At 36.7% G+C, this 23,081-nt stretch overlaps 1 protein-coding gene across 6 annotated transcripts in view; it reads right to left on the bottom strand.

Annotated features, from left to right (window-relative positions):
* Window positions 1–21,432, bottom strand: part of LOC105061209 (uncharacterized) — a 36,087-nt gene extending 14,655 nt beyond the window's left edge. The window contains exons 1-10 of one of the 6 annotated variants that reach the window (XM_010945193.4): window positions 20,896–21,428; window positions 20,722–20,814; window positions 16,127–16,157; window positions 15,811–15,945; window positions 12,491–12,649; window positions 9,293–9,379; window positions 4,108–4,173; window positions 3,087–3,176; window positions 2,347–2,439; window positions 2,108–2,251 (exon numbers count right to left, since the gene is read on the bottom strand). In XM_010945193.4, coding sequence (XP_010943495.1) covers window positions 2,108–2,251; window positions 2,347–2,439; window positions 3,087–3,176; window positions 4,108–4,173; window positions 9,293–9,379; window positions 12,491–12,649; window positions 15,811–15,909 — 738 coding nt within the window. In that variant the 5' untranslated portion in view covers window positions 15,910–15,945; window positions 16,127–16,157; window positions 20,722–20,814; window positions 20,896–21,428. Of the gene's footprint in view, window positions 1–2,107; window positions 2,252–2,346; window positions 2,440–3,086; window positions 3,177–4,107; window positions 4,174–9,292; window positions 9,380–12,490; window positions 12,650–15,810; window positions 16,158–20,721; window positions 20,815–20,895 lie in introns of all 6 variants that reach the window. The other 5 variants (XM_010945188.4, XM_029260738.2, XM_010945187.4 and 2 more) reach the window with 5 other exon arrangements.
* Between the last annotated feature and the right edge of the window lie 1,649 nt (window positions 21,433–23,081).

A 23,081-nucleotide genomic window follows, 5' to 3' on the forward strand; every position in this document is an offset into this window, starting at 1 on the left:
TATAAATTATGAGATTTGGAGCATATGACAAGTGAATCCAATTCCCTATGTTTGTTGTTTCCCTTGAGGAGTGTTGGGTTAGTGAGCTATAGATGCAACAACATTTATAAGAACCATAGTGAGAGGGGCTTAGTTGATATTATGCGGGTGGCACATTGCATGATTATTCTTTAGTTCTCCAAGGTTACAACTTACAAATACTTAGTGACCCTTCTCAATGTGATCATGGATATTGATCTAATTGAAGTGTTTGCCAGGTGGACCGAATGTAAGAAAAATAAATCTGAGGATTTAAACTATCTTCTTCTGTGCATTGAGAGGTGAAAGAAGGGATTCACCATACAGGGAAGCTGGGATAGCACCGCCGATCGCTATCCATCCAGCAAAGCGGCGACAGTGAGACCCAAAGACATCCATCCACCCTGAGTCCTTTATATAACTCAATGACGCATGTAGAAGCTCGCCATGCGCCAATATATCCACCCACTTTCCGTCATGCTTCCCATCCCTAACTCGCACTCCACTACAGTCCCCATCCCTGGCCCTGGCTGGAATAGTAGGTTACCAACATTCCTTCTAACCGGTAATGGTCATTATTCTATAAAAGATTTCTGAGATATAACTTAAATCACGATTATTATGATATATGAATATAAATAACCATTACTATTTGACTTTTTAGTGGTTGTATATAATAACAAAAATAATGGTCATTATTTCCTCTTTGCAACAAACTAGCAAGAACAAATGCTAATACAGAAAGAGGAAGAGGGTTTTAGGAGCTAGATGGCAAGAGGCCCAAGGAGAATCTGAAATTTAAAAAAATAAAATAGTTTATAAATAACTTATAATCTACGCTGTGCATAAAATATATAATTTTATATTTTAATTATTTTTAAAATACATATAGAATAGATATTAATAAATCAATAAAATAATTTTTTTTTTTCAAAAAAATTTGCATCCTATGCATGGCACAGGGTTATAAGCTAGTTGTAATTATTACTTTGTTAGCTTAGCATGTTATTGATAGATGGTCACCTTACATGCTCATGGGACCCTATCCTGCGAGTGTGTGATAGATTGTCATGCTCCTAGTTATTTGCCTGTTCGACTGGGGGTGTGACAATTACAATGGCATCAGAGCTTAAATTTGGATCCTTACGAATAAATCCTAGATAAGCATAAGACAATGTTTGGGTTATTTTAAGTCTCAAATTTTTGAAATAAATTCTAGGATGTGTAGGTGAGGTAGACAATTGGATTTGTTCTGATAGCTAGGATGATAAATTTGAGATTTTAATGTATTGATGTTGTTTATTATCTCAGCCACCTAGAAATTTATTAATCTTTATTATTATTGTTTATTACATAAGAATGGGACGTCATGCCAAGGCTGATCAGGTTGGCGAGAGTTCACATAATGGTGGCACTCGCCAACAGAAGGATATGGCTGACCCATCTAATCCAGGAGGTCCTACTAGAAGTACTCGAGGAGTTGCTTCAACTAATGCATACCCTTTCTAAGGTAGTGCAGATGCAACAATGGCAATTACAAGTGCAATAGCAAAAACAACTAGAGTTTGGGCAACAGAATCCATAACCACAATAAAATCAGCCAGTATTGCATATACCAAGGGGATCTAGTAATTTTGCTGATTGTAAAGCAGTGGCTCCGCTGCCATTTTTTGGGACAACCAATCTATTGGAGGCTGAGAAATGGCTAACAGAAAATGAAAAGGCCTTTAAAGTTCATAAGTGCACTGAGGAAGCATATCTCCTCCAAGGGGGTGCATATGAAGGGTGGTTGTCGAAAGAACGTAGATGTGGGCCTAACGTGGTTGTTACTTAGGAGGTATTCAAGGAAAAGCTTTTTACACCAAATATTTTTCTAAGAGTATTCAAATTCAGATGGAAATTTAAGTTCTACCCACCAAGGTATAAAACATATGAGAGCAGAAAATGTTTTGCCATGGGTATTTAAAGTTCTGAAACCCTACCATATTAGTGTAATGTGCTGCCTTCATACGTTTTCATGAAAATGTGAAATATGAAAAACTGTAATAAACACAGTTAATAACCTAATAACATTAACTGAACCACGTACCTGCATACAGACAAGATTAGAGTCACCTTGCACACGAATTAGCTTAAATCCCTTCTTAAGAGCATATTTCATTCCTAAGATCAAGGCTCGGTATTCTGCAACATTGCAGGTCACATCACCCAAACCTTCACAAAGCCGAGAAACCTTCATTCAAGCAACAAGCAACCTAACTTGTCAAGGCAACAATAACTCATCTAAAATAGAAACATGCATAGGCAAGAGTTTGGTGCATTCTCTACCACAGTTCCATCTTCAGTTCGAAGTATTGCTCCAGCACCAGCTTTTCCAGGATTTCCTTTTGAAGCACCATCAAACTCAAGAACACAAGACACCTGCATGTATTAGACAAATATTATCCCCTGGTGGATATTCAATGAGAAAAATACAAAACAAATACTGAAAATTGACAGGCCAGGCATATATAACCAATCATGTAAAAATAAATATTATTGTTCATGAACAGGGTGAACCTGAGTCATGCACCATATAAGCATTTCATCCACATACATAAACATGTATTACTTAAAAATATAATGAAAGATTTCATCTATTTTGAGCCATAAGATCAATGCAAAGATTAGAGAATCAAGAGGATCCCCTGATCAACTTCTGTTATTCAGACCATAAAGTTTATGATACTTTGTCCAAATTCCAAGAAACAATGTAAAATATGACAGGTTTAGATTAATGAAAGATAAAGGTAATGTTGGAGGCATCCATTAATGGATATAGTTTACGCAGGGATACCTCCCATTAATGAATATAGTTTATGGACATAATAGGGAAATAATACATAATGAATCTCAGAAGGGAGGTATGCATAAACATAACATGCTTATGTTCTTTGATGATGCTATGTTTATGCTCTTTAATGATGTGCTAAAGTATGAAAGAAAGATAGTGTCAATGTTCATGAGGAAATTTAAAAAAAGAAACAAGAAAAAGAAAAGGAAGGAAAGAAAAGATAGGCATTGTATACAATTTCAAAGCTTATGCACGTGCTTTCCATATCAACATGCTGATTTCTGGGCTTGGAGGTTGTTCTTTGTAGGTTGCCCAAGGACCCATACTGTGCTGTCACAATCAAACAAGAATTTGAATCAAGGTTATCTGGGACAGCCCAAATAAATGCATTCAGTTTGAATTTTCTCTGAAACAGATGATATCATAGTATATATGTGCTTATGCTAAACAAAATTTTATTAGACAACATTATCTGGTAAAATAATGATTAGGTCAATGTGTTGTTTTGCTGAAGACCCACACATAAGTGCTCAAACAAAGAATCTCCCCAGAAGGATTATGGTTATGTCCGTATATTAGTGTGATGAACCCTTGGATTCAATTTATTGAAGACCTCATCATTAGTTTCTTAATGCATATGAGCATTTACACAGCTTCATAGTGACCTACTATTTTCATCAAAAGGGTAACCAGTTTAATTGGTTTGACTAGTTTGAGAGCAGAAGCATATGGAACAAGCATTTTCAAAGGATTCCCTACCTGATTCCTAACAAGATTGAAATATATTTTGCTTCCAGTCAGACCCCAATCAGCCAGACTGGTCTTAAACATATTGGATCAAACATGTACAAGGCATAAATCCTTAAATAATCACAAGAAAAAGAACAAAACATGCATTCTCCCTGGGATTGACACCGCATAAAGTTACAAGTCAACCTAGGCTACTAGATACCATAAGAATAAAACAACTTGAAGTCTAAATCTATTTAAAAAGGAAGAAAAGAAAAGACATAAAAGTGTCCACACTCCAATCCATCAAGTTATATCATCAAACTCAGTCTGCATGAAACTTGCATCCAAGTTTTTTGAAACACATCCAGCCAGCAATCTTACCACACAAAATAATATGAGTTTGCGAAACATGTAAGCATGACAAAGCATCTTCATGTTTTTCTGATCATAGAGAGCAGCAGAATTACATAACATCAATCTTTAACCATGCAGAAACTCACATAAGTATCTGAAATTGGTCGTACCTCATTAGAATTCCTTAGTTTGAGATGTTTATTTGCCTGTTCAATCGGGGTAGATCTAACTGCATCCTGTAGGACACAGAGCATATGGAGTGAGACAACCGTGGAAGAATGAGAATACACAATAATGTCATAGGTTACAACATAAAAAGCCCTCCTAAAATTCCAATCAAGCGCATGCCTATGGTGCTATAGAAGCACACAGAATCCATCACATAGCTGGCTTCATCAATGTTATAGATAGGGATGACAATTTACTCCACCTTATCAGGTATCTAGCCCGACCTGACCCTAATGGGGCGGGTTTTACCCGACCTATTTAGAGTCAGCGGCAAGTATGGGTCCTGATTTCAAAACCCGATGCGGATCGATGGTGGGCATGGGCGTGGGTAATGGTAAAACCCACCCTAAACCCGTCCAAAAATACACACAGACACACACATATGTATATACATATGTATGTATACACACATGTATGTATGTACACAGATACACATGTATATATGTATATACATATATACATACATAGATACATACATACATACATAGATACATATATGTGTGTGTGTGTATAGAAGACTGCACTAATCTCCTTCCCACCCTTTGCCCTAGTTGCTCTACCTGCTTATCCCATGACTCCCATTGTCTAGCCATCCCTCTCTTTCCAACCAAACCCTAGCTGCAATATTGCACCCACTCTCCTTCCCAAGCTGAACAGATACGAGCCAATCCACCACCCCCCATCTATACCTACATTTCTATACATCAAATCGGTATTAGTTCGATCCTTTAATATTTTTTTTTTTTTTGCTTCGTTTTGCTTTCTATATTACAATTACAAGTTTTTGCTCTAGTTTCTACAGAATTTCTTGATAATATTATGGATTCTTGCTTCAATTCCCACTGATTTAAGCTACTTCAATCTGTTCTTTTATCGATTTTTGACTTCCTAGAGAACAATGTCTTTGTTTGTTGTGTTCTATTATTGTTAAAAATTTGATTTATTATGTTCTATATCTTAAACTCTTATTTTGTTTAATGTTATAGTCAGTACTAAGATTTGCTTTTATACTCTTTTTTATTTGTTTGATTTGGATGCAAAAACAAAAGGGATTTTTGTAGTTTTACTCGATGGAACCCATCCAACCTATCCCGTCTAACTCTACCCAACCTGCTGCCTCAAGGTGGATATGACCATACAATTCCCAATTGTGGGGCGGGTACGGGCAATGGCCTACCCAACATCTGCAATCTTGGTACTGGATACTGTATTGGCACTTTACCAGCTCGGTATGCTACGGTTGGTATCATATCGTACACACCATATACCAAAATAGCTCTCTATCCATTTTTCTCAATTTTTATCTCGATATGCCTTGATACAAATCGGTACACTTCGGTACAAATCGATACGCACCTTGGTATTCAGTATGAGGTAGTATGGTTCGTACAAGACTTGTACCGAGTCAAAATGGAGTTTCATACTGCTTTCCTCATAGTACGATATAATACGCCCCGTACCACCCAGAACAAGGCAGTTCAGCAGATCATGGGCCTACATAATCCATTGCCATCCCTAGTTATAGAAAATTAAAAAATAAAAACAAAATGTTCCAAGCAAGTTCTATTAGGCCATTAAAAAATACACCAGATTCTTTTAGTTTCTTATGTTCTATAGTAACAAGAGCTTAGCACGGATGAGTTGCAAATGAATTCATCCACCAATAATTTGCACACTGTAAGAATCGACCATAATTAGCATCAATTTGTTACATCTGAATTTCAAATCAAACTTGGATTCCTACAATAACCTCATAGCCATATCGCATACAGACAAATTGCCAAGTACTACCCAATACATATACCATAATTAAGAGTGACTTCCAAAAAAGGATTAAAATGATTAAGATAGAGATGCTGGCCAACCAGTCCATGTTTCAGTTTATGTCTTAAGATACTTAGACATACAAAATCAAGTACTTTAACCAGTTCTAAACAACAAGTATCATGTAAGCGTAGGCTTGGGGGTGGGGGAAAGATGAAGGGGATGCAGTGAGCAAATTCTGATTACCATGAAAGAGAAGGACAAATATTTCTCAAAAAAAGAAACAAAAAGGACATAGAGAAGACAACAAAGAAGGCTCATCTGAGGGGGAAGGTGGTTTTCTCACAAGAATAGAGAAACGAATTTGTTACTGAAGTATCCCACAATCATGTTCACAAGGATATAATGAGAAAAATACAATCAACATGTTTTCCATGAAATGAACTAACCAAGCAACGATTTACAAGATATCATATAAACTAGTACCTAGTACCTGACTAAAATCTTAAGCAAAACATATCCAAAACAACAGTAGTCATAACTCTAACCATCTAATCCAAGGTTCGCGAACTCGATACTGGAAACCATGCCGGCCAGCTGATGGTAGAATCGACATAGATCCATACCAAACTGGACCAGCACGAACCGACACAGGCAAAAGATGCAAAACGGGGGGAAAAGAGAGAAAGAGAAAGAGAGAGGAGGGGAAGAAAGAAAAGGAGGGAGGAAAAGACGTCGGAGAGACCTCTGGCTGTCCACCATGGCTGCTAGATGGCATACTCCATGCTCGTGGTGCCACAAACGTGAAACAAGGGCAACGCCCCTATTTCATGGGTTTTTTAAAAAAATTCGAAAAATAGTGAAGCCGGCAATGAGTTTGCCGACTTCACTTAAAAAAGTTAAAAACAGTGAAACCGGCAAACCCATTGCCAGCTTCACTATTCATCAGCACTTCTAAAAAAATACGATGAAAAAACAGGGGTGGTCGCCCCTGTTCCACAGCCGCACTCCGCCCGCACAATTTTCGTCGCTCGATAGCCACGGTGATCACCTAACAAACTCCAACAGTCCCTCCGCTGGCTTTGCCTCCCTTCGATACATCGCTCCCTCTCTTCTCTCTCACTCGTTTAAAAGTCCTATCGGATGACACCGAGCCGCAGAGGCTTCCGCAGCCCTCTGACAGCCGCAGCGGGCCACCACCGACCTTCGGCCACATTATGTTTTCTCTCCCTCGTCTCCTCCACTTTTTTTCCTCTCTTTCCCTATCCCTCCTCCGATGTACCGCTCTCCTCGACCAAACGATCCTGATTCCCCACCGATCCGGCTCGGTACGGGGTGTACCGACCAGTTTGGGCCGGTACAAAATTCACTAAATTCTATCTTTTATCATCCCAAGCTCAAATGCATTTTTTTCTTTGGGGGTAGGTGTGGGGCCCATAGGATGTTGCAGTTGAAAACTTAAACAAAAAACTGAACCCAGATAGAAATCTAAAATCAATGGAAAAAAGGTTAACCGCATACCTAGAATCCACATCCTTGATGCACCATATTGGACTCTCCAGGCCATTTGCCATTTGCCCTTTTTGGTGAGAACATCTCCCCTTAATAATTTTTCAAAACAACCATGAAAAGCACTGCCAAAGGAGGAGTTAAGCAACAGGTTGCGTAGGGTACAAAAGATGTTTCACACTCGGTAAGGGAGAATACAAGCAGCAAGCAAGTGAGAGGAAAGAGAGAGAGAGAGAGAGAGGTTAGCAATAGGCAATGGAGAGAGTAGTAGTTGAAAGATGCCATTGAAAGCAGATGATAGAAATAGAAATATTACATGTAGATAAGAAAAAGAAGAGTTTAGGGAGGCAATGGTTGGCAGGAGAAGGTAAAGAATTGCACCACCAAACAGGTGAAAGGTATATAAAGCAAATGGCAATCCATCAACAGTCAAAGTCAAATCTTGGCAAGCATGCTGATCCTTTCTAATACATTACACAAAGACCAAAGTAAATGATACATTATTGTGATGTATGAGGGGCCAACATAAAAAAAGAAGTGAAAATGGATACAAGAATTTATAAGAGGGGACATATTATAAGGATCAATGCAGGATTCATTAACTTTAACAAACTCCAAATAAAGTTAAAAAAAAAAAAAGGAAAAGAAGATGCCTTCTAGAACCTCAATTATTGCAGAAGAATGCATTAAGTTAAATTACAAAAACCACAATTTTTTAGGCTATCATATATAGAGTCACAAGACAGACACAGGTTTCATTGATTCAGGGGCAGAGATTTACAGATAAGGATTAAATTTTCCACAAACTCAACTTCAAATCAAGATCATTAATTCATTCTAACTTCTAAGTGGAAAGAGTTTCTAAATATCCACTTTCATTATGCTTCATTGTGCTTGAAGGCCCATGTCTTCATAACTCATATGGTTATTTATGGTACAAATGCTAACCACGCGATCATGATTCTATGGTTCTTAGAGACTATTTCACACCTCAGCCAACCTATCCACCCACCACCTCAACCCTCCCACCCCCCACCATTTCTCCACCAAAAAGGATGAAAAAGGAGCTTCTTTATATATAACGCTATGCACATTTTACACATATATAATTTCTTACTCGTAGAACAATCAAGAATTGCTTCCAAGCTGAGGTTTCACAATCAGTTAATTGATCAAAAAAGAAGCAATCACTTTCATATTAATCTTATCAAGCATTGTATTCTAGTTCCTAAGATTTTTTGTGTATTGCTATAAATAATATCACAGTATTATAGCATCCTTCACATTGACAAATTTTTAAATATATTTCAAAACCATTTTAATTTATATTAACGAATAATACTTTCTTGAAGTGTCCTAATTACTCAACATGATCATGCTTGTTCCTAAACTTTCAAAATGATTTGCAATTTTTCAACAAACTTAAAGACAACTTCAATTTTGTATCACTTCTCAAAGTAACTAGTCAGGAAAAATGCCTAACTATGCACTAAAAACCACAAGGTTAATAAGGAGTTCATTCTGTGAATGTAAAATATTTAGAAAACTAAGGCAATTAAATTTTTACCGGACAGAAGTGGTTTCTTATACTATTCCCCCCAGTCTATCATCCCCCGCAGCAAAAATGCATCCATATAAGAGTGACTATATTCATAAACAGTCATCCACACAATAATTATCCAAGCATATAAAGAAAAAGGAAACAGAAATAACAGACAGAAGAAAACATGCTAAATTTGCAAGCTAGGTCTAACACAAATTTTGCAAGTGGAATCAAGTATTTATACCAAGCAGACGAACCACAATTCATGCACCAAAATAATTAATGGTGCATACTGAGTGAAAGTAACTTACTAAGTTATTCAGCATATCCTTCGATCTTTTCCGAGAAGACTTTTTTTTGGGTGTTTTATCAACTAAAGAGGCAAGTCCATCTGGTTGCTGAAAGCAAAAAAGGCATTAACTTTCAAGATTACAAACATATGTGCATTTACATAATAGGATCATAATCAGAACAATTAGATTAGATTTCATTCATAAGAAATATCATCAACTTTATTTTCTCCATATTCAATACAGTTCCTTTAGGCCCAGTTGTTGAAAGAATTTTATATCGGAGATGGAGATTTATCCCCATCTAGAACTTTTGCCTGTGGTATCAGCTGGTTTTCTGTTTGGTTCACTTGTTATCCACTGAGGTTGCCCAGGGTAAGTATGTTAGGCTTGGGTTAATAAGAGGGATAAGGAAAATAGAGAAAATCAGCTTTCTAATGAAAATACAGCTCTTGCACTCTCAGCCATCTTTTAGCACAGAAGATGAACAAGCTTGTGCACCTAGGCATAGCTAATCCTCATGTGGTCTTAGAATGGTCTGGCTTAGCCATCTCAAACTCACATATGGAGTAGGTATATTTCCTCACTTTATGTGGCACCTACATTTAGGCCACGTTTGGTTGATAGGAGCTGGGAGACGGGAATGGTTATCAAATTCCCTTCCAGCCTCTCCCATGTTTGGTAACTCATTTGGACATGGGAATGCTCATTCCGATGGGTATTGCAATTCCATAAAAAAGGGCAAAGCCATATTTAGGAGGGCCTAAATATCATCTTCCCTAGTATGTGCCTGAGTAAACTATATATATATATATATATATATATTATTCTCATATTAATTATTAGTAAAAATATATTACAATAATTTATTATCTACTAGATAACATGATATTACATATATTATATTATATTAATATTGATAACATTAAATCATATATTAATATTATATATAATATATTCGTAACATATTATATTGATATTTTGTTATTAATATATTATTAATATGAATATTTTATACTGTATATTATATCAATAATCTATTATCTTATCATAATATATAATGTACTATATCTTATATATTATTCAACTATATATACATGGGCACTGGGCCGTGCCTGGCACAGCCTGGCCCAGGCCCATCGGGCCACAGTCCAAACAGGCCATGCCAGGCACGACCCTTTTACCCCAAACCCCAGCCTGGCATGGCCCTAGGCCCGGGGTCTAGTAGGCCGTGCCAACCATAGCTCATGGCCCATCAGGCCCACAGGCTTGATAAACAGCACACAGGCCTAATGGGCAGCCCTTTTCTTTTTTTTTTCTTTTTTTTTAAAACAAAAATCAGTCCAAACAGGCCGTGCCAGGCATGACCCGTTTAGCACCATTATAGGCCGCGCTTGGCATGGCCCGTTTAATGCAGTTACGGGCCAGGCCCGGCCCGTAACAACTAAATTCTTTTTTTTTTTTAGGGGGAGGGGCTGATAACGGCTATTTTTGGGCTTTTAACCATTTTAACCCCCCCACCTCTCAGCTATAAAACGGCTAATTTGAGAGATATTTTGAAAAATAAAAATATTAGATTCCTATAAATATCCCCCTCCTCTTCCATTTTCACTACACCAAATCAACTCTCCTTTCCTTCTCTACTACTACTCCTTTTCTTCTAGTAATATTTAGTAAATGTTCCATATTTAGCAATTAACAAGTATTCAAGTGCTATACAAGAGGAGGATTAGTCCATCTATTGGAGCCTTGAAGGTCTTTGTTGAGATCCTGAGGAGTGAGGAGCACAAGAGGAAGCAGGTCGACGAGTTTTGGACGAAAAGAGTAGAATAACCGACAAAACAATTGAAATACTGTTCTGCTTCAAAAATTAGTTGGATGCCGAGGCGAGACTTCAAGATAAAGGTGAACATAGTACAACATCCGATGACGACGACACAGACTACTGACGATCAGTAAAATTTTTAATTATTAATTTCTCATATTTGTAACTTTTTAGATTTATTTTTTAATTATTGAGGTGAGTCACCTCAATTTCTTCTCTTTTTCATTGTATTCGGAGGTCAGACCTAACCCCCCCTCCCTCTTTTATACCATTTTGGTTGTTATTAATAAATCGATAGGAGTCCATGCCAAACCCCCCACCATTACAAGGTGATTTTTTGTTTTTGCAAAAAAAATCCCACGTCTATTTTTAATTTTACTCCTTAACTCTTTTATAATTTATAAAAAAAAATTATATTTTTTAAATTCAAAATAAAGGGCCGAGCCAAGCTTGGACCAGACCTAGACCGTGCCGGGCCCGCGGGCCGGGCGGGTAGGGCCATGCCTAGCCCGCGGGCCGGGCCAGCCCACGTCCTTATGGACCGTGCCGAGCTTGGGCCACGGTCCGCAAACCCTCAGCCCAGTCTAGCCTCTTCTAACGGCCGTGCCTGGCACGGCCCATTACTGTAGCTAATGGGTCGTGCCTGACACGACCCGTTTCGTGCCAAGCCGAGCAATGTAATGGGCAGCCCGACCTGTTGCCCACATCAGCAACTATATTTTTATAATTAATATTAATTTTGATGGATGCACCAATACAAAGGGTAATTTGATATGTAGAAAGTAAAAGGGATATAATATAGGTACACCAAAAATCACATAGGATGAAGTAGTAAGAAAGGTCTTGATATCTCAACATATTTCAGAAAATATGCGTGTAAACGGATTGGAATGAAGGAAAAGGATTCATGCAACTGATCCCTACTAGTTTAAAATCGCAAAGCTTAATTGAATTAACTTAATATTATTATAATTATTTTATTGTTAAATATATTTTATAGTTATTTTGTTATAATATCATTATCATTAGATTATTTAAAATACTGCTTCTAGTTGCCTTATTTTTTTTATCATAACAATTAGAATTTTAGTATCTAATATCAATAATATTATTACATAATATTGTACAATTATAGATAATATAACTTAAATAATATCGATAACATATTATCAATATGATTATATATTTATTTTTTAATGAAATATTACACATTATATGCAATTTATATTTCTATCAAGTTGTGGTTTTAAGGTAAGAAGAGACAAAAGGCATGATGAAAATAGTCTTATTTTCCCAATAACTAGTTTAACATATTCAAAACATTTATTGTAAGAACTACTTACAGCAAGCTAGAAGATGATGATACCATAGGAATGAGTGTATTGGTATCTTACCCGAAAAGGACAAGGCGTTAGGATTCCAAACAGATCGTCTTTCAAGTCGACTGCATTCATGGAGTATAAAGCATTTTTCAGCCCACGAGAAGCAAGATACTCCTCTGTTTCTTGATGGAGAGAGTGACCTTTGTACACACTGACAGAAGGATCAGATACCTATAAGGAAAAAAAAAATTCACCAATACACATTTAGAACTTTTAAGTACCCAGTAGCATTATATATATTACTGGGTAAATTGATTACAACAGTTTCTGGTCATCGTATATCTCTAGAGACAGGTTACATCTGATGTGCAAGATGAAAAAAATCACTAACTTGCCAACAAAACAAGCTTCATTTATAGGAATTGGAGGGAAGTGCTCGTGGCTGTAAAAACTACAATAAAAATGAAGTACTCATCATTCTATCCATTACCATGCAGAAGATAGATACTAATTCTCAGGTGTTCATTGATGACAACAATAAAACACAGGCTGGATAAGTGGAATAACAGAATCATTAACCATCTAATCCTTATGCAACTTTGAAACAAAAATGAGTTTATTATGAATTCATATAAGTGCCCACTTTTAGTACTGGATGTGTAGAGCCTTCACTATAATCTGATATTTTTAGTTGGAAAAAGATAGTTTCACCTACATACTAATTATTATGTTCTAGACAAGGTATATAGCTATTGTTAACATAAGATATAACTAGCAGTAGGGATGTCTAGAACTCTTAGTTCTTCCTCTTCCTTCACATTCCCTGCTCCTCTATTATGTCTCCTCAAGCTCCATCTTACTTTCCACCTGACACCAGCTTCTGCCACTTCCCCTTTCCACTACCCTCCACACCCAAAAGAAAAAAAGACCACAAAAATGGGGGCCTACCTGTGAACCCATCTGATCAACCTCTACAACCCTGCCTCACTCTTCCTTCCTCCATGTTCCCCCTATCCTCCTCCCTCCACTTACCTTTGCCTTTGTCCTCCACATGCTTCCTCTTCCATCACCTACCCTCCCCTTCATCCAGTCTCCAACATGTATCCCCTTCCATCTGACCTTTCCCACATCCAACAAATGCTTCCACTTCCCCCACCCAGCTCCCCTTCCTCTAGCCTCTACCTCACTCCCGCTACTGACAAGCTATAACTTCCTACACCCTCCTTAGCTCCCACTACTGACAAGCTATAACTCCTTACACCCTCCTCTTGAGCTCCCAATCCTCTAACATCTATCCTTTATCTTGCACCCAGCTTCTTCTCTGGTAATGGACAAACCCAACGAAAACTATAATCAGGATGCAATCTCAAATCCAAGCTTAGAACCATAAATTTTGTCAGCTTCTTATTCGAATCCTATCATATTCTTGTGCATTACATCCAATTATCTCATGGATCCAAACCCTATAGAACCTTAATAATTCCATAATATTTAAGTATTTACTCCATAAAGCTATGCAACTTGATAGACATTAACACGGTGGTTTATAGATCACCCTTGCCCTTCAACTTGATAGACATTAACATGGTGGTCTATAGCTCACACTTTGGCCGCCATAAAGCACATGCATAAAGAATCAACTTCTATATAAAATAGGGGTGAAAGTAGGTAGGGATTATCCGTTCGATCTATTTTCATATTCGAATCTATTCGGATATGGATAAAAATTAGATCATCCGACTAATATCCATACCCATATCCATATCCGTCAAAGAAAAATGGATATGGATAGCCAACTATCCGATCCGCATCTGAATATCCGGTTTTACTTGTAACCTTATTTAATTTTATATAATACTTATTAACTGTTAAGGCAAATATATAAATATATTAACATGTTATCCACTTGGTAATATCTTTGATTCTAGTATTTGTATCTGTATTTGTATCCATAACTTCAATATCCGTTTTGTATCCGTATCCGTTTAAAACAAATATGGATATAAATTTTTGCATCCAATCAATATCCGTATCCATATTTATATTCGTCAGACAAAACAAATATGGATATTGATATGCTGATATCCAGTCCCTATTCGATCTAGTTTCAGCCCTAATATAAAAAAAGCAAGATAGATAAAGAAATGATACATATTCTCCCTAAAAAGAAATGTGGTTAAGCCCACATATACTTTATCTACCCAACACAAAATATAAATGGGCAACACCTAATTTTAAGCATCAGAATACTCATCGCATTCTTTCAAAAGTTAAACAATACAATCTCTCGCAAGCCAGCCCTTTGATTCAAAGAGATAAAAATGAAGTGACTCTTGGAATTCTTTGTGGTTTTACAAAACACAGTCTTCATAATCCCTTCATGGGTTCTAGATTATAATCAATGCAAAATACGGAAGGAAATAGAATGTGAAAAAAAAATGTAGAGACCGAGTTTTGAGAAAAGAAAGAGATAACGGGAAAGAAATAAAGTGAAGAGATGCAGAAGAGAATGAGTGGCCCGAGTGCCATTTTCCTGTAACCAATTAATTGGGGTGGCCAATTAAGAAGGAAAAAAAACTAGAATACCATCCTAAAGCAATCAGTGGCTGCTAGCATTTTATAAGTAGGGAAGATGCTCTCATTATATATGTGGAACTGCAGTTCTATTATAAGGACCACCACGAACAAACATAATGCTAACATAAAGCTGATCCACTATGTGGGTGCAAAACATTCTCTAACAATAATTCAGAAACAGTAGCAGTGGAAAAATGAAGAGGAGATAGAGATGCAAACTTAACAAGGATAATTTAAGTAAAACAGTCAGTGTACAATGTAAAAATAACATAAGAAGTAAAACAATGAAGAGCAAACTGCAAACAAGCATGATGCTACAAATTTGACGAAGAGAGAGAAGTCTCGAGCTTTCGCCAGGAAAGGTCAACATTAATTACTTTCATGCCAGCCAAAGCTTTAAGAGACATCGAAAAAGAATTGATTTTAGAAATTAAATTCTTCAAAGCATTTCAAGCACATCAATAAAAAGACAGGGAGAAGCCCCATAACAACCAAAAAATGTGAAGGAATAAATACACTTCTGACTTCTGCTTTTTTCAAGGCTGCGGAATCAACCATTGTACACCATATGTTGCCTACAAGCATCAGTTATAATAAATTGTCTGGTAGTTCATCATCCATGTGACTTGTGAAAAAAAAAAATAATTGTTATGACGACTGAAAGATTGTGAAGCATAAATTCAAGAATAAACATGTCCAAACAAAAATTTCAATTATACACTGGTTACAAGGTATGAAGGTAATCATTTAAATAGAAAAACTTAAATGTAGCAGACAAAAACATTAAAAATCATTTGGAGGGCTATAGATAGTACCAATGAGCTAACTTGAGCTTGACAAGCACTTAAATTATTGTAGACACCAATGATATCCCCTTTCCGAACAACGTAGAATGCATTACTTTCTTCCTCCATCGATGGTTGCGGCTTCACCTTTGGCAACCGCAGAGTCTGTGAACGCCGAGTGGAGAAGTTTTGAACACAGAATCCCATCAAGATGAAATCCAATTTAAATAGTTTAATGCCAGCATGCTGTATGCCACTTTTCCATGATGTACTAGAAAAGCCATATAAAGAACTCCTCATGATGACATGACTCCTATGTGAAAAGAGAACTGCAGAAGATACGTACGAAATGCAGTTCATCACAGAGTTTCCACTTGCTACAAAGTTCACATAGAGGAATAACAAAATTAGAACCAAAATACCATCATAGTTCAAATAAAAGAAAGATATTCTATATTTCAGTAAATAATAATGCAGCAGTATTGAGATAGACAAATAAAATGAGATGGATAAGAATCGCATGCATGATAGACAGTCTAAAAGAAATGATGCAGTTATAGAAAGCATATTTAAACTTTCTTTCATACTCTGTGGAACAAGGTCAAAGAAAACAAACTAGGGACCTCATTTATATGGATGGAAAGATGAGAAAGGGGTCACTAGTTCAAAGACAGCAGCACAGTACTACAGCAACAGGCACAATTTATCACTACAAGTTTGTTGGTTCACTAGAAAAACTACAGGAGAAAGTTGTTGGAGAATTTTTCTGTCCAATATTTCACCATTATTGGAAAATCTAAACAGTGGAAAACAAAAAGAAATTAAGAGTCTTCACAAGGACTGAAATTTTTCCCTCTTTTTTTTGGGTGGTGATTTTTGAGAAAAAATAGCAGAAGTTGAATCGATGATGATAAATCACATGTTTAACACAGAGAAATGTGTATCAACAAAATAGATAGATAACTTCCTATTCACAAGGTTAATCTTAATGTAGATGAGACCAATGTATATAATTTCCTCAAAAGCAAAATCTGAGAGAATGAACAGAATAGTGCATCATTTAAGCCTCACAAGACTTATTATTTTATGAAGCTCCACTTAGGCAAAACTCTGCACTTTAAATACTCAAAAATGCTCCAAATTGTAAGATGTTATCTCTTGCTTAGCAGGAATATGACAAAAGGAAACCCTATCTTTTGAAGGATGAGCAAATGTGATGGCTGAGATTGACTGTTTGAAGGCATTTTATGATGTGAAACAAAGGACTTCTGTCATCCTACATCAAATATGTATTTCTCATATATTTTCCCTTGAGCACTTGGTAGAAATATTGTGGACCAAGGTTTAATTTAAGCTTTTTATAAACAGATATACTCAACTCAAAGCCTCTCTCTATCTGTGGCCTTACCAGCATGCTATTTTCCCAACTCCCTGTGACTTTTTGTTGGTTCTAGTACCCCCAAACAGTCAACTGCAAGCTTCACATTTTGGGGTTCTTCAAGAGTTAGCACTATGCATGCCTCATGTCACATTTCAGTAAACATGCAAAAGTGTCACAATCTGAAGGCATTTGCAAGAATTTAAACTGTAAAATTCCATATGGTCAGAACATCACAAAACAAATGAGTTCCATGGGACTCAAACTTTGATGTGCACTTCTGCTTAAATCACTGAAACCTTGCTTGTAAGGATTCAATATTTCGCCATCGCACACACACATTAGAAATAACCCCCACAAAAAGGTGCAAAACCATCCTCAACAACACACGGGCAAAAAAATGCTGAACTTTTAAATGATCTAAAATCTGTACATAATCAGGAGTGTGGGACCATTATTCAAAGCAATTAAATGGCTTTCCATCAATGTTTACAGTCATACAACATCTTAATAATTACTTAAGAAAATTCTTCTCAGCCTTTTTTTTTTGGGGGGGGGTGTTGGTTTAACATTTAAAAAAGGTTTAAATTATTTTAAATATCATACTCACCACCATCAAAGTGACAAGGGCACAACAAAATATCCTTCCATAATGCCCATGGTCTGCATATTTTCTCAAAGTACAAACCTGGTAAGAAGCATGTCTAGCAGTTTACAAAATTCATATTTTCCAATAATGTACATCTTTAAAGTTTTAACAATCTACCTATATAGTGTTGTTTGACAACAATTTAGATGAATGGTTTAAGCCCCTCCAAATCGGGGTAGTACCATCAGTACTGTACTATTCCAACAAGAAACCAATACCAGGGACACCGGTTCTCTTTAACCAGGATGTTTCTCTCATCCCAATTCGTCCTGACATTCAGGATGCATCAGGACAGTGGGACAAACTGGGATGGACCAAAATGCAATTTTTTGTCTTTTCTTATTGTTATTGGTTGTTTCACTATGTTTTGACCATATCACCTAGATTTAAACCCTTGATATAGCCTATAGAAGAAGATTTCTGATAATTTTTTCTGAACAAAAAAATTAAAAAACAATGATCAACCAGCAAGAATGTAAATACATGAAATATAATTATTCCTGTGACCCTACTTAATTATTGATTCATTGAGTGCTCTCATAAAGTTCAATTACTGATGTCACATCATTTTTGTTCTTGCCTAGCAGAAGCTCCCTCCTCTTTCACTCTCTCTTCTTTTAGGTGGGCCACAATATAAACAAATTCTCAAATAACTTCTCGCAAGTGGTTCCTCTCCTACTATTCCCTGAAAAAGTTTCTAGAAAAATTGCAATTAGCTTCAAAATTCTCATCCAATTCCTGCTTCTCCAAACTCGAACTATGCTAAATTGCTAATCATTTTCAACTTCCTTGGTTATTGCATGGTGGACATATTCCTAAAAATAGATTTGGCCATGATAAGAAATTTCACATAACTAACTCATATTACTTTGGTCATAATCCAAAAAAATAGATTCAGACATGATAAGAAGTAAAAAGACATGCCACAATAGAAACAGCTAATGCTATAGATTAAAAAAGAAAAATAACAAGATATCACTTATCAACAAAACAGATATGCATGACATACTTTCAAAAGAGATATATGCATAGACAAATTCCAAAAAAAAAAAAAGGTAAAAAGAAAGAAAGCAGGCAAACAAAAAACAAAGAATCAAAGAAAGGTCATGCAATATGAACATAGCAAGATTGCTGATCAAAATATTAAAAGAAGGCATGAAGCTAACCCATCCTTTTAAATTGAAACCCATTACTTGTGACTTAAACATTCAAAGATGGCACTCATGTCACAAACTTCATTTTATCCCTTCAATACCATGATACCCTGATTAAAATATGTCTGGTTGGCCTGCCTGAAAGACCCTAAAAATCATATATCATTTACTTAAAACAGATATTTGGATCTTCAATTGCGGGACCAGAATATATGTTGTTGTATCTAAATCCAAAATTATAAAAGGAGGGGTGGATCAATTTCTACTTCTAATCCCAAGGACTTCTATATCTTGAAGTTGTTGCTTAAACCTATGCTACATGACACTTTTTCTGCATTGATATCATGTTCTAGACACTTCAAAATGACACTTGATGGTGGCTCTGATGCATCGACCATTGATCTTAAGATGCTAGATGCCAACTGTATGTCACAGTGTATTGATTGTTGGAATTTTAAGATCTCATTCATAGACACATGACAAGCATTTGGATGAACAACGATGGTCACATAAGTGTTTACATGTAAAATCACTCTTATGAATGAGAATGTTTGATAAGAACTATTCTGTCGCATTGGGATGGTTCTCCTATGGTTTCTAGTGGAAAGTTTATCGTTCTTTTGAAAAGAATCAAAGAAGCATCATGATAACAAGCATGAAATGTTTCGTCCATGGAATTCCTTACCAGGCCGAACTATCCGGTGCACTCCGTATCGTACCATACTGATAGCGTACTAGTATACTGAACCGCCGCATTCCGACATAGGTGCACCGTACCGTACCAAGTATACAGTGGGATTTCACCGGTATATGGGGTCTAGTATCGAAACGGCAAACCTTGGTTTTGTCATTATTCTTTTACCTCTTAAAAGGATGTGACCTAGCTGATTCAATTGGCTAAATATTTTCAGGCCTACTTTGAATACCACAATTTGCCTGAAGCAGACTTAAATGCGGATGGGTCACTCCCTTGTCTCTACTCCTGACAATTTGCATACAAAAAAGCTAACAATAAAATGCACATAATTAGTATTCCAACATTTTTCATGCATTTTATTTTTAAGTCAGACAATATTTATTCGTTACTGCATTTAATTTCAAATCTAACCATCCTAACTTTGCAAGCCAAAATTATATACATTTTTTTTTAATGTTTTCTCTAACACATCGTTGTGCATGCCCTTCTCTTCTTCACATTTTGGGACTGTCCAGTTTATCTTCTTTTCTATTACTAGGGAAAGTTTTGCAGGTTTGAAAGGATGGGAAACCCTTCAGACTAAGAAAATTTTACAGAAATGCAACTCAACTGTTGAATGTTTGCATAGGTTCCTGCATAAATCTAGTTTATCGGTGAAGACAGATGCAGTCATAGTTTGATGGAACAAGACTTGGTTGGTTACAATACATGGATTGCTGCACACTGTCAATCTGTTGGACTAGATGGAGCATACTCAATTCTTTACAGTATTATGGAGGCAGGTGCAATACTTGTTGTCATAACTTGCAACACCTTGATTGATGAGGTTGCTCATTGTTGCCTTCAACAAACTCCCTGTCCTAGATTCTTTTTGAAGAGATGTTGCAAACCGAAATCATTGTTGTCTTGTAATTTGATTATTAATGGGCTCTGTATGTCCGTTTGGCTGGGTAGAGCAAGAAAGATCCACTTCCAAATATCGTGATAAAACAATTACAAGATATTGGATTTGAGCTAGGATTTGAGATATTATCAGGAATACAAAAAGAATCTTTTGTGTTACCTATCTGAACCAGTTGGAAGCACGTCCAAAATTTTGATTGATGACCTCTAATAGCAACCGGACCACGAGTCGCCAGCCCCGACCTCCTCGCACCTGCAAAATCAAGGAAAAATGGATCAAGTATTTTAAACCTAAGAGCTCATATTGGAAGATAAGAGAGCTCAGAGAACCTACGGAGACGACGAACGAGAGCTCGGGGAGGGGGGCTGGCCGGATAGGGGTTGGGGAGAGGAGCTTCTCAGAGGTCGAAGCGGAGCACGGCGAGTAGGGCTTGAGATGGAGGTCGGAGAGCCCCGGAGACCGTGGATTGATGCCGGCAAGGGCGAGAATGGAGGAGAGCTCCGGGAAGACGGAGAAGATCCCGGGGACGCCGAGGGCGAGGGCTTCTCCTCTTACTGCCTCGTCGGCCTCCTCCTTCGGACGCGAAAAGGGCTGGAATGGGTGAAAGCGGCGTCGGGTCCGAACGGACGTGCCTCTCCACTCCATCATCACTCATCAGCGCCAGATCGTAAAGTTTCACTTTCAATCCGACCCGACGGTCGAGAGGCGTAAGGTTGCCCCCGTAGCCCCGCTTCAACGTATACATCCCGAATGCAAAATCACGACACGTGTAACCATCAAAACCGTACATCGGATAAGGCCGGTTCATGTCGACAGCAAGGGGAGGAGAGGCTGTGGGGGTGGAAGAATGGTGCAGTATTGGAGAAGATCGGTTGCCTGGCATTAGCAAAGGAGTAAAGATATAGATTTTATATTATTAAGAGGAGAAATTCTTTGTGCACCGGTGCAGTAAAACTGACGTGGAATGCACCACAACAGTTGATTAGTCCACGTAGTATAATTAATAATAAATAAATATCTAATGTTGTTTAATTTTTTTTTTCAAATTTTTTTAATAAAAATATTTTTTCTCTGTAGAATAAAAAAAAAATAATATTACTATTTTCTGATTCGTTATACGACTTTCTGTGAATATATACGATATCCTAAACAATATATATGACTTTTTGTATCTTTATATGATACTCTATTGATTATTATGACTTTTTGATGCATTACATGACTTCCTGATGCTTTATATGATTTCTGAATAATATACATAATTTCTATGAATATATATAATATTTTAAATAATATATATAACTTTTTGATGTCTCGTATGACTTCGTGTTGGTTATAATTATTTTAAAAATATATATATATGGGCTTATATTAATTGATTTATTTATTTTATAAAAAAAAAGAGAGTTGATAGATGATCGATTGAGTTGTTAGTCCAATTTATTTGTAATCCTGTGGGATTGGACTATAGCATCTTTTTTATAAAAATTTAGTATTGAAGTTCATGATAGGAGGGTCCAGTAAGACATCTATTTATATGCATGCTAGATTCCCTCTTTAACTTAAACTGAGTTGCTTGTTCATTGAGAGCTGCCATTAAGATTCTAGATTACAAAGAGAAAGACCAAGCAATCATACGGCCAACAACAGCCCTGCATCAATTATGGCTCAAACAAATATGCATATCTGCTTCTCCTTTATAATACTTGGTGTTTTATTTAACATATATACAATCACATATTTCTTAACTATTTACAAAATTATTATTACATGTGGTATTAGAACCAGTATATATGTTTTTTTTTAGAACCCATGATTTGTGTAGTATGTCTCTACGCATTGTTAGATCGAATTGAATCATTATTTTAAGTCACAACATCATATTGAATTAAAGACATTAGCAGGCATTCCATCGATACTGTGGAGTAAAAAAAAAAAAAAAAACTATGCCTCTATAAGTGGCTTTGGCTGAACCCTGTTTGCTCGTACCGACAAAGGTGACGATGGCTGCTTCTCTGCTCGCAGTAGCTAGAGCTGGAAATGGGTCAGGCTGAGCTGAGCCACATCTCTGTCCGAACTCGATCCGAAAAAATTTTTCAACTTTGGGCTGGACTTAGGTCCGAAAAAATCTTAAAATGTAAGGCTCGAGCTCAAGCCCAAGCCGGCCCAAGCCCAACCAGATCAGCTCGAATTACTTATTCGGATTAAGTATTGGGCTGGCCCAAATTTCAACCTCTAAATGTTTGCAGAAAAAACAAGAAAAACAGGATGTTTTGATCATGGATGTCAAGGATTAATCCTATAAAAGATTCAACGCTTGTTCTAACAATTGTTATGGGCTAATAGATGTGGAAATCGCAAAATGTTTATTTATTATCGATCACAGCCTCGCGGTCATAGCCACAGATATAACATATGAGACCTGAAGTACATGTCAGGTGACATAACGAAGAGCAACTGATTTAGAATTTGCTGATATCATCCAGCCCAATGCATTTAGCTCAGCCCTTTATTTTTAC

This window comes from Elaeis guineensis, chromosome 11 (assembly GCF_000442705.2).
Source record: "Elaeis guineensis isolate ETL-2024a chromosome 11, EG11, whole genome shotgun sequence".
Taxonomy (NCBI): domain Eukaryota; kingdom Viridiplantae; phylum Streptophyta; class Magnoliopsida; order Arecales; family Arecaceae; genus Elaeis; species Elaeis guineensis.